Source organism: Venturia canescens, chromosome 8, assembly GCF_019457755.1.
Source record: "Venturia canescens isolate UGA chromosome 8, ASM1945775v1, whole genome shotgun sequence".
Classification (NCBI taxonomy): Eukaryota; Metazoa; Arthropoda; class Insecta; order Hymenoptera; family Ichneumonidae; genus Venturia; species Venturia canescens.
This window is the reverse complement of record NC_057428.1, coordinates 19,680,521-19,693,369: the sequence shown is the minus strand read 5'-3', so window position 1 is coordinate 19,693,369 and position 12,849 is coordinate 19,680,521. Positions and strand designations below refer to the sequence as shown.

Sequence of the window (12,849 nt, the reverse complement as noted above, 5' to 3'; positions counted from 1 at the left end):
TGTATCTACAGAGCAGTTGATATCGCGCGGGTTCACCGCGTACAGACTTTACAAAAATGAAAAGTGCAAAATTTGTGCCTCACTGTGCACTTTTACCTTTTTCAGATTTATAATGGTTTTATAAAAAAACGATATTATTCTTTGACAATACATACATATTTCCTAAATTGCCATGATCCGTCAAAGCAGTGACGATAACCTCGGTAAAACATCGTGGGTGGTGAATAAGCGGAAACTCTAACCTACCGATCAACCATCCGTAGTAGTACACATCAAGCAGTTTTTTAACACAGCCATCATACGGGTTGATGGTAGACATTTCAAATTTGCTTGGAAAATATGTGATTTCCTTAAACTTTCATAATCGATCGAAACGAATAAATTATTGTCAGTTATGACCAATTTTCTAAACGTCGAAATAATTTTTAAATATTTTACAATCGAGTAATTTTTTTTCACATATTTTCTTGTAAATAATTGAGGTTGGAACGAAATAGTTAAAATACACACGAATAGAAGAGAATAAAAAATCGATGGCGCAGCCGTATGAAAAGAACACAACGTTTTCTCAAAACGAGGATCCTTTAAAAATGAAAATCACTGAACCATTTATTCAAGCGACCTCGGGATTTCGAAATACTTCATTAAAATAATAAAACCTACGAGAATAGAGCACAAACGAAGTATTCAATAATTCAACGCATTTCTGAGTCTGTCTAAGCTAGCTCAAAATGATAAAAAGTTGAAAAGCCGCTGGAAAAAAAACGAAAAAAAATGCATGAAATTATAAATCCTCGGCTTTGGCATATACATGCATGGGCTGGGGAAAGGCTGGCTGGTTGCGAGACATAAATACGATATCGAGAAAAATAGCTAGAAAAAAGGAGGTTAAAACAACAGTGTAAGCTTTGGAAAAACGTGACTGTTATCAAATTACCACATCGCGTGGTCATAACCCTTCGTGCGACGGTATTATATTGAAATGGTCGATAAATTACTCATCCTTGCCGCGAGAAGAGATGGCGGAGGGAGCGGGAATCGGGTCTGGAGCAAGAGTAGTTAGTGCACGCTCTCCGCGTACAGATAGCGCTCGGAGAGAGAAAAAGAAGATAGAATTCGCGAGAGTGAAAGAGGAAAAAGAGGGAAAGAGTAAAATAGGAAGGGAGAAAAAGCGATAAAAGGAGAGAGGTTAAGGGTAACGTGACCCGAATTTAATAGAGGCTGTTGAATCGCTCGGTTGCAGGCTTCTCTATCAGCGGTTATGACGGTAGCAGTACTACGAAAATACCAACGGAAATGCAGTATCAGTGACTCCGAGACACTCACGTGTAATCGCCGTAGATTTATCCGTTAAAAAAGCAAATAAAAATTACCTAAAATATAGCCTATGAAAAAAAATCTATCAACTCTATACGTATGATACGTATGAAAAATGTTTCAACCCTGCCCCTGTCGTCCCTCGACTTATCAGATGTGCTTTCGAAATGGTGTACACCATAACCTATATTTTTTATTTTATCTAACAAAAACTTTCCGACGATTTCAGAGATACTGGGATCTTTTAAGGGAGTAAATAAAAGACTCGTGATTTCGACGATCAAATATGTTTATTTTATTATTTCGATAAAACTCTATTTCTATTCTCCATCATCCAGTGAATCGCAGTTTTTATTTTAGGTTCGTTTTTTAGTTTAGATCGATGTGCGCGTCCGCATTTCATTTTTTTTGTTTAAAACTTTTTTTTCCTTGACACAAGTTTTTCATAACTTGATAACCATCGAACGTGAATTTTTCATGGACGATTCATAAAAAAAAGAATAAAATAGTCTGTAATTTATCGGTATTATCACCTATGGAAAAAACTGGCGTGATTGTTTTCCCTCGCGCAGAATTTCGGGCTACAGAAAATTAATTGTAGACTTTGGAGATTAAGTTTCCAAAGTTGATGTGCATTATAGTGGTAAAAAAACAGTGTTCCGTCCTCCGATAAGTACAAGTGTTTGTTGTTTCGGGGAAGTTTGACGAAGAGATCGAACGATGATTCGAAGTAGCGAAAGCGAACGAAGTTTGTCGTTGAGACGCGTGTGCCTGTGTTATTGTTTATGGAGTGGGAGGCCGCGCGTGAGAGGGAACTAGCAGGCTGTGATTGACGCAGCACTCGGTTCTCCTCTGTTTTGTAGGTTTTGTCAGTTTGGTTTATTTTCTCGTGATCGCGATATTTCATTGTTTTCGCTGCGGGAGCTGCTATTACCATTGTTATACGAAGGGAATGTTGACGCATTCATTTAATGCTTGTTGTAACGCAGCAAACCAATTATGCACTGTGCATATCATGAATTCCCGTTTTTTTCGTATCTCGTTTTTTTTACGATTCGCACAAAATGCACTTTGCAAGATTTCCCTTGGGGTTGTAACGAATACGGTTAAGTATTTTTTTTTTTTGCAAAAATATCATTTCACTGAACTCACCAACTCAAATAACAAGCTGAAATCAACGCCCGACTTTTCCTACTGAACAAACGCGACATAACCTCTGTAAATTACTGAAATTAAAACCGCTTTAAATGGAAGTCCACTTCATTTCCAATTTTGGAAGTCCGCCAAAATCTCATGCTTTTCGACAAACTTCCACGATTCTGAATCACGTAGCGACTCTTCGGTTGGCCGCGTTCTGAAAAATATACTCGACGACCGTGCGTGCAAAGTTTTCGAATTTTTTTCAAGCCAAAACCTTCCGCTTGAATTTCGTCATTGTGCAATAACTTTTCTCAACGATAATATTTAGATGCAGAGATATAAATAAGAGCTTCTTAACACCAAATATTGAAAAGGAAAAGTGGAAAGTTGGATTCGACGATTCACTCCGTCTACACGAGAACGGTCTCTCTATTCGGTTACTTTTCAACTCGCAACGTTCGTACACACTTCTAAGCCCTCTCCGTACGTTTCCGATCGCGATGGAAGATGGTGTATTTCTATTGGCTACAGATACACAACAGACAAACCTTGCTCGTGTCTCTACAGCGAGAGATCAGCAACTTTTTGAATAAACCGTGTATTCTCAGACTTAAGCGACACGCTCGAAAACATTTCTATTCCGAATCGTAGAAACGTAAAATATTTCACTGCTTCATACACACATTTTTAATATTGCTCGAAACGATTAGAAATTCCGTTGCTCGCGATGGTTCAGTAGATCGAAAATAACCTCAAAATTCGATGCTTCTATTCGACCATTTTTTTCCGATGCTGATGTATTCAAACCACTTTTTAAACAAAAAATCGTTTATTTGATTTTAAATGATTCTTCAAACACTCGTAGGCACAAAAGAGAATAGAAACGGTAGAAACGAAGCAGGAGAACTAAGAAAGGTTATAAGAAGCGTTCGAACGATTGTTCCTCAAGTCGGCCATTTTGAATTGAGGAACTGTATAGTCAATTTTTCGTTTAGCGATCCGAAGAGCCTGTAGATTCAAAATTTGCAGAAAATTCTACGAGAAACATCGTAAGCATAAAATATTCGATTGGTAACGTACTTTATGTACATATTACGCTGATTAACGTAACCGTTGGCGATAGCTGCACGGTCAGCGCGTAGCTTCGGTGTTCCCTCGCACGTAAGCAGCCTCCAGCGGGGTCAGTACTTGGTTTGATGACCGCTTGGTCGCGCATTAAACTGTGATCGATTCCGGAGCTGGTGAGATTTTTTCTGAGTTTCCGATGATGTGCTAACAAGTGGAACATCAGTAAAAATAAAATCGCCTTAAATGGATCAAGTTTTTAACCAGTTTTTCTCGATTTTGATGTTACAATACAGAGGCCATGATTCGGAAAAATATTTCAGGCTCGCAAAAGCTGCCGATGCATATAGAGACATCGAAAAAAAAGATTCCAGCGAGAAACATCCAAGTGGGATATTACTTTGGAGCGAAGAAACATCATAGCCAGTATAAATAAAAAAGTAGTTTTATTTTAACGAGCGTTCGGAAATATGCAAGACTTTTTATGCGTTGGAGGATAGAACGAAGCAGTAAAAACAAAAACAGTATACATTTGCGTAACTTATTATTGGGAGACGACCCATCCCTGTTTATGGTGCAGTTACGATGCGTAATCCTTGTGTGACTGGTGGCCAAAGTTGTATCTCTAATTACCAGTACGTACTATGAAATGTAATTCAGGATGAGAATCCACGAATGCGCAAAGTTGGCAAAAGTCTTGAATTTTCCATTGAGGTTAACCGTGCATATTTCGCACGGAATAAACACGTACGATTTGCATATACGTTTACGAGGGCAACACTGCCCGGCGTTTTTGTTACAAAGGTCGAGCCCCCGGGGCTGAAAGTGTCGAGAGTAAACAAACGTCAACTTTCGCGGAAACACTAATTGTTAAGATCCTGTATCGTACGAAAAATAAACAGGATATATGCGGAGTGCGGGAGCGCGACGTTTGCGGGAGAAGCTGGAACTAAAAAGCAAGCGGCGTGAAACAAGACCTGTCGTTATTATCTTTGAAAAAGAAAGGCGTGAATTTAGGTGGCAACGAAGGTAGAGAAGTTTTCTCTCGTGACATGAGAATCAGTCTGTATCAGAGTTCAGACGCTCTCGTAATATGTTACACAAAGGGATGGTCTTTGCTCGGTCAATGGTCCATCGGAGTTATATACAATCCCCTTCGCTTCATCTCTTTGCCCGTATATAAAAGAGGGGTTGTTCGGGATGCTGTGGATTTGCTCGTGTGCGCGGACTCGGTGGCCCTCGGTTGTTCTCGTGTCTCTACGTCGATCTCTGCGGGGGCAGTAGCAGATCCTCGAGGATATAGAATCTCTCCGCGCTGCCCTCCTCCCTCCTCCCCCCCCCGCCCCTGGCCCTCTCGCGCTCACTCGCTCGCTCCGCTCATCCTAATACCCCCACCAGCCGCTCCGTTGCGCGGCACTTGCCGCAAGGCGCGCGCGCGCCAGTACCGCGCCGGACGCACACAAACACGTACACACGCACGCGTCACTCCCCTCCAGCCGCCTGTTCTCGATGCGCGGACAAGTATACGCTCACCACCCTGTTCATTAGCTCAGCACGCACTCGCGGCGCACACACGCGTTTGCTCCGTCGTCGAACGAGGTTCACCGTGAATCTTTTACTCGGGTTTGCCATTATTATTTTATAAATAATCATACAAACAACAAGACACTCGTTTACAGTGACTTTTCTCGTCGATTTTCGGACTGTAAACAATCACGAGTATCAAGACCTCTTGCGCTCTATCACTCGCGGTATAAATTCATTTAATATTCATACACGAATATTAAAACGCGGAAGGATCAAACGTCGCGTGGTTTCACATTTATTGCTAATCATGCACGAAAATTAGTGTCGTCGGTGCTTTTTCGTTACGGTTCGTTGCTTTCGGTCTAGTGCCTGTGTCTGTGGCTCGATTCAGTGTTCAACGAGGAATTTTAGTGACTATTACACATGCAGCAGTATAATATTGATATTAGCTGTCAAATAAGTGGAATTGAGTGATAATAGAAAAAATTTATAATTGTAAAAAAATACATGAAATACGTGTACGTGAATTTGTAATCATGCAGTCGAATTCATTCGGCTCTTGGAGCCTCGAAGTTGTCACGTTGTAAATTGACAGATTTTTCGTGTTTTCGAACAGTGTGCCGTGTGATTATCCCACCGCAGAATCCTTCGATCATTCGGCTCCTTTTTTGTTCGATTTTTAGTCGATTAAAAACTCGTACGTAATACGATCTCGGACTGGTGCGGAAAGTAAACGATATTGAAGGGGAACAAACACGAGGAGTGTAATAGTGACGTTTTTTGAAGTGCCAACACGTGAAGCTCTTCGCCGATCGATTGACGTGTACGGCGTGCGAAAGTTTGCCCCTTTTCCACCGCTCAAGAGCACCTTTCTTCACCCTTCGAGTTTTTCGTCACTGTCTTAGCTTATCGGAGTTTTCTCAAACTTTAATGGAATTTATGATCGTAATCGCACCATAAAACGCAGTCGTTATCAGGCCGATCGACATTTACGCGTGTGCGTGTGTTTATGTTTATTTTCTCAATTTCTCGCCTGAGATCAAGTACCCGGCGATTCTTCACATCGAGTGACAATTTTTTTGTTCCGTTTGCTTTTTTTTTGATACCCCCTGGAATTCGGGTACTTGGCCGTTCGTGGCGCTACTTGACGCCCACCTCCCACGTCGCCGGCTCGCCGACAATTTTTCCCTCGGAAAAAATTCGATCCACGTGATTATCCCTCGTCTGTTGTGTGTTTTGGTTTCGTGAAAAGCTTTCCGTCACGAATAAATATCGAGTTTGTACGTGTTTTGTACTTTTAACAACGTCTGACGAGTTTGTTTATGTCGAAAATTCGGGCAATCCGTAAATATACGAGGACTAAACCGGCGATTCGGTGACTCCGTCGTTCTTCTTTTGTTTTTCGTTGCGTTTGATTTTTCAATTGAAAACGCAACAGCGGGCGAGCGAATGACTTTTTTAAAATCACGCAATTCCGTCGCTACGACGACAAACGTCAATGCGTGGACGGTACGAAAGTGTTTTTAGCCGGGTGGCGATATTTCGAATGTTTTCCATCAATTATAACCGGGAATCGAACGACAGGTTCGCGGATGGTCGGTATCGCTGGATCGACCAAACGAAAATGTGCTAATACGCCCAATCCGGGGGGGCACTCGTGACGTCAACCGAACCCATTTTATTTATCTTTCTTTTACCTTCGCTCCCGCCACAACGGTCGTTTGTTCGGGTGGAAAAGGCATTTTTCATTCTCTAATTCTCGTGGTTAAACTCTATTGAAGAAGCGAGACTGGAACGGTGAAAAATAATCGCTTTAATACGATCGAAGCGAGTCTCGGTGTCGCGTTTGTGGATTATTCGTGCGTCGATTCAAACACGTTATTCATGTTTTTGTGCTTCCTCTTGAGTGCTCGCGCGTGACAGTGCATCTCCGACTAACCAATTGCCGATTTTCGTGCCCGAACAAAGCTAAGAAATAGGGAACAGTGCTTCGACGAACGAACAACTAAAATTCTCTTTTTCCTTCGTTATTGTGGATAATCGTGTGAATAATGCTGGCTACGAGGACGATCAACTCCCGAGACCGGTTGTCCAACGTTTTCAATATGGAAAGGCTGCTCGTGATCGCAATCCTCTTCGTCTCCTCAGCTCAAGGTAAGACTTTTGTCAATCGAATATATATAATAATCGTATTCGATGTTACTCTATCGATAGAGCCGGGCCGGTTTTTTTTAAATCGACGTCGACGCAAGCACATTTTCCTTCACGGTGGAACGAGCTTTTTCGCCGATTTTCGTTCCTTTTACGTAACGATTATTAAGCATGTAACATACGAGTGCATATTATATTTCAAAGCAGATACGTTGATGGGGAATTTCGATTAATCTTTTCCAAGTGTCATGGGTCCCGCGCTAATTAGACATCGGTCAGTGAAATTAATAACTTATTCAAAGGAAATTAATTTTCGTTATAAAATCGGATAATTAATTAATTGGAAAGTGAATAAATCATTAAAAGTGTATTTGTGAATAGTCGTTCAGGACAAGCGATAATTTTCTTCCTTCCAATTAAAATAAAATTAATATTCTCGCTCGTTCTCTCGAGTAGTGATTTTCTTGTACGAAATATGGAAAAAATAAGCGTCCCCGCTCCGGCGTCTCGTTCGGTTACGAAATAAACGTCGTTTCTCGTTGTTTCTTTCGTTTTATTCGCTCGTGTCGGACCTGTTGAAAAAATGAAAAAGTCATTTCGGGCGTAAAGCGGTGCTCGCTCCTGGCACACGGACTCCGCGTACAGTCTCGTGAGTTATCGGGGTGTAAAGAAAGTGGAGAAAGTAAAAAGGGAGAAAGAAAAAGGGCGCGCGCGAGGAGTGCGAACGCGGCGGGGGGAGCACGGGAAAAATTGTGTGTACACCGGCGGTGAAGCGACCGACAAACTTTACGACTCGATCCTATCACCTGTAATAAAAATAATATTGAAAAAAAGCACACACAAGTTCCCGTGAAAAAGTAAAACAAATTTACGCCTCCGCGACGATAAAATTTCTGCGCCCAGGTGACCCGTCATCCCTCCCTACTTTCCCGGTGAATTACGTCAGGATAAAATGAAATTTTCTTCTAAACTTATGCGATCGAGCGAGCCGACGAGTTGACACAAAAAATTCATCATTTCGTGTCTTTTCTTTCGTTTACAAATTATATTTTCACGACAAATCGTTGATAAAAACAATTGCGCGTTCGATTGCACTTTGACTTAATCGTTTTTCATTTTGACGTTTACGAATTTTTATTTATTACATTGAATTTTATTGATTTTTCAATTATTTTGTTCTTTGAGTGAATTTTATTGTTTTTTTTTTTTTTTTTTTTTTTCCCCCCAAGGAAATTAATAATTTGCCGAAAATAGATTTTTATGGTGGGATTTTTGCTCGCGTCGGCAACATCTTTTCGAATTTTGAGCATTTTAATATTTTTTACGAGTTATTAAACATGGAACTGGACGTGGGCACGTCGAAACGACCACGACGATTCAAGCACAAATTGGACACGATTTCGCACAGTGCTGAGTACCGAAATTTGCGAAAAACAGCCAGATTTTTTCGTCCTCGACGCACGAATATTGGACGCGAATTTAACACAAAAAGCTGATTTGATATTAACCGCCGTAAAAACGACTCGAAAAATCGTGCGGCAGGAAATTTGACAGGAAACTACAAACAATGAGAAAAAACCGACTCCCAGTGGTGCTCGGATGGAAAAATTTCATTTTCTACCTTTCCAGTCGACTTTTTTCAACGCTCTTGCTTATTATGAAATATTGCAGTATCGCGCCTCGCACTGCAAAAATACGAACACGCTGGATTTGTGTCTGGTCGCCGCTCGATGACTAATGTCTCGGCTATTCGAGAATAGTTTCCTCATTTCTGGCTCCGAATGGCAAATGAGCCGGAAATGAGGGTTTTTCGTTTCGAGGGACGACGACGAGTATTTCTCAATGAATCGTGAATCTTTTGAACTTTCTCAAGACTTGATAATTTTTTAAAATCTGCCATTCTTTCTCCGACGTTTTTTCTTGCAGTTCGCCTTCGGAAAATAGTTTTTAAAACAAAAGTTTCGACGGAGATTCGAAATTGTGAGTAAAAATACTGGATTCGAGAATTTCGCGCTTTTTCCTTTTGTTCCAACGACAAAAGACAACTTTGCTGGTATCGGGGACAAAAGACGATTCTCCGCTGCACGTCGAGCGGTAATTCTGTGCCACGTTTCGCTCCGACAAATAATAATTAATCAACCTTTGATGGCAATTATCTCCGATAATTAGTTCTAGCTGGGAGTGATTTATTCTCAATTACTAATTCGAACTCGGGCGGCGTGCGCTCTCTCGTTTATTCTAATGCTCATGCGAACTGGATCGGTTCACAATCTACTGGCGTCGCGTCCTTGAGTCGGGTGTTTCATACCGCATCCTGTTAAACCCGGACCTTTGAGAGACTAATTTTCCTTTATTCTCGAACGAGCTATTACCAGAAACGAAGCAACACGCCGAGCTGAATATAAATCGTATTATTTTTTCGTCATTTCGACGCTCCCTCTTCGCATTTTTTCCTCGATTCTCACTCCTTGATGTTTCAAATGATTTTCGCTTGTCACGACGCTTTTATTTCTTTATTCGATTGCAGTCAACGCTCCGGACGCGATTCATCAAACTCGTTTGTCCCAATCGCGCTCCCGATGCTCAAAATGCTATTCCTCGGTCTACGCAGATCGTCGAGGAAGCTCGTGGGCGCCTCCGGTTTCGTCACCTTCGCGGATGTCGTGTGTAAAACCTGATTTTCTTTCTTCCATCAGACTTTGTTCGTTCTCTGCTGATTTTTAGCTGCTGCTAGCCAAATTTCGGGTTTTATTTATCGGTGCAAAATTCTCGGGTGGGGATCAAATGTTGGAATGACTAAAATTTCGAACAGCTAAAATATCTCGAATTTATAAACTTCGAATGATAATATGGAGACGGATAGATTCGACTAGAGCTTTGAATGCCGAAAATAAATAAAGCAGAAACTGCAAGGTTCGAAGAACGTTTACATCGAAAATAGAATGTAACAATCGCCCATAGGACGATGATTAAAATATCGATTTTTCGAAAATTCGACTATCACTCTTTCGGTTCATAAATTACTACAGTCAGCGATACTGTGAAAATTCACAATTTTGAAAATATAACAACGAAATACGAAATATTACTGAGGTCGAAATACTGAAACACCAAAAAGTCGAACAGTCAAAATAGCGAAACGTTAGAAAGTCTATCGATCAAAATAAAGAAATGCAGCGGAGCTCCAAATACACGCGTCTCACTCACTCACTTACTCAGACCGGTGATCTCCCGTTTTAAACATCGCCGCATTTTGACTTTCGCCTTTTCGAGCCATCGCTATTCTGCATATCCAAGTTTTATAGGCTCGAAAAATTCACTTTCGACTTTTTGCTACTCTATATTCTGGTCTGTCTGTAAAACAATTACTGTCCATTTTGAATTCGAAAATATGAACTTTTGACATTCGGATGGTCTGTTAAAATTGCATTCGAAATGAAAACTATCGAAATATATATTTTCGGGTAAATATAAATTCAAAGAAGGAATTTTTGATAAAACGCGCAATCTGCTGAATAGTTGATCGGGAATAAGAATTTCGAATAACTTATTTTTCTCCAAACTGATATGACAACTTTTAAAATTTCGAAATATCGACCGTTCTACAATTCAGTTATTCGACATATTGAACCCCACCCAAATTCTCATTGGTTTTCGAAAAAAGTTTTATACTGCCTTTAAGCACCGTTTGTAGAGTGATTTCAAAGCATGTTCGAGTATTTTTTTAACGTGTCGCAGCCGTCCTTTCCAACGAATTCCAACGAAATGAAGAAAAAAAACATTCGTAATTGACGAATTTTTTATCCGGCGGAGCATCCCCGTGCAGCTTGAAAACCCGCGAATTGTAAATTCGGCAGGGAACGAAATTGCAAGGTTACTGGAATTTCGGAGGGTTTTTAACATCGTTTCGTTGGACTCCGACGCTGCGAACTTCAGCGTCGTCCCCACGCATTGTTTTTTTCTTTCAACGTTATTCTCACACTTACAGCCATTTCGGATTTTATTTATGGCGAGCTTTTCTCTTCTCGCACCGAACCACTCGAATATTAAATCGTTTTAATTGCTTTATGGAGCGTTCCCAGACGCTTATAAATATCTAATCAATTAATCGATCTCTGCCGCGTCGCGAAGCCGCGCTCTCTTTCTCCGACTATTTTTACACTTGTTTCTACTCGCTTTGCTATGCATGCGCGCGCCCGCGCATCTGTCTCTTTTGACGAGAAAGTACGACGCTGAATACGAAAGTATTGCGTGCGCAAGGTGAATGCACTTGTCCATCGGCGGACGTCCACATCAGCGTTCCCGTGTGGCTCGCACCTCGCGGCGTCGAGAGATTTTTTCGTGTTTTTCGAGCGAGCTCTCCCGCACCTTCGGCGGGCAGCCTTGGACCAGCAGCGCGACGGTGCCGGGAAAACGGTCTCGAGAGCGAAAGTTCGTCGCGCGTGCCGCTTCCCAACGCGGAATCGGGAATGAAGAGCTCGCGGAAAGTGGATCGCTTTGGAAGTTTCTTGGGCACACACAACGGTCCGGAAATTTCGCACGTTTCGTTATAAAGCCGCGCGGAAAAGCGCGGTGCAACGACTCCGACATATTCGCACTCGCACGTGCGCGCTCCGCGCGGACGATGAATAAACGGATGTACGTATGCAAATAGATCGGAGCGATCCTCTAATACTCAATCCGGACAGATCGCACTACGAGAGCATGTTGCGCCCTTCCGCCGAGAATTTCTAACGATTAATTCGCCATCGACGCGTCTCCCCGCGCGGGCACGTTCGAATACGAATGAGGCTTGAAAATATTATGTGCATAAATGCATACGCGCGCCGGGGGGCCGTATTAATGCTTCATGGAAATCCGGCCTCGAGACCAAATCGTAATTGCGGTTGCTTCGGATCGAAGAAGCCTTAAAAACCGCCTCCTCAGCGTGGAAACCCTCGTTTTTCCTTCTCCCGGGCAACGCCGCTGTGATAAATGCGAGAAACACCAACCGGAAGTGTAATTAGATGATGATTCACGAGCAAAGTTTCGATTAAAAAGCGAATGAATTGTCGCTTCGCGCGAGCTTTTAATTGCCCCGCTTTTCCACGCTAAAAATCTCCCGCCGCGACGCGATTTCTGATCGGATTATCGGACATTTTCACACATTCGAGAGAGCGATCTCGGGCGAGCTCCAGACGAGGAAATTCTTTCGGAGCCTTGCCCAGGATCCGAGGAGAGTTGCGAGGGACGCGACGACGATGAAGTCGGAACCCCACAAATCGAGATTTTTCACTTGTTTCAAGAAAATTTGCTCGTCCGAAAAGCTTCGCCGGCTTCCGCTCTACTAGTCGAGGCTCCCTGCCGATTTGGCGCGGCCACCGATGCAGGCTTATTTGGTCAACGCTCGATCGTCCAACGAGGCCTGCCGGATGGCGACATACTTAAACGGATGTCTGCGGAAGCTTCGCCGGCTCTCGTACGCATGCATATATAAATTGTAGGCTTTGCTTCTGATGCGTCAGAGACCGGACGGCCGGGGTGAAGGTTTACTCGGGCGGAAACTCCCGAGAGGTCTTTATTCCTGTCACCTGTCTCGTAAATCAGGTGCACAACGGACGGGACGTTCTCCGTTGTTCTCTTGAAGCCGCGAGTGCGTGGTTACGTGCG

The 12,849-nt window shown here is 42.4% G+C and overlaps 1 protein-coding gene across 1 annotated transcript in view; it reads left to right on the top strand.

Moving 5' to 3' along the window:
* Positions 1–5,100: 5,100 nt before the first annotated feature.
* Positions 5,101–12,849, top strand: part of sns (sticks and stones) — a 198,345-nt gene continuing 190,596 nt past the window's right edge. Inside the window, exon 1 of the mRNA XM_043427271.1 lies at positions 5,101–7,203. Coding sequence (XP_043283206.1) covers positions 7,101–7,203 — 103 coding nt within the window. The 5' untranslated portion in view covers positions 5,101–7,100. The remainder of the gene's footprint in view (positions 7,204–12,849) is intronic.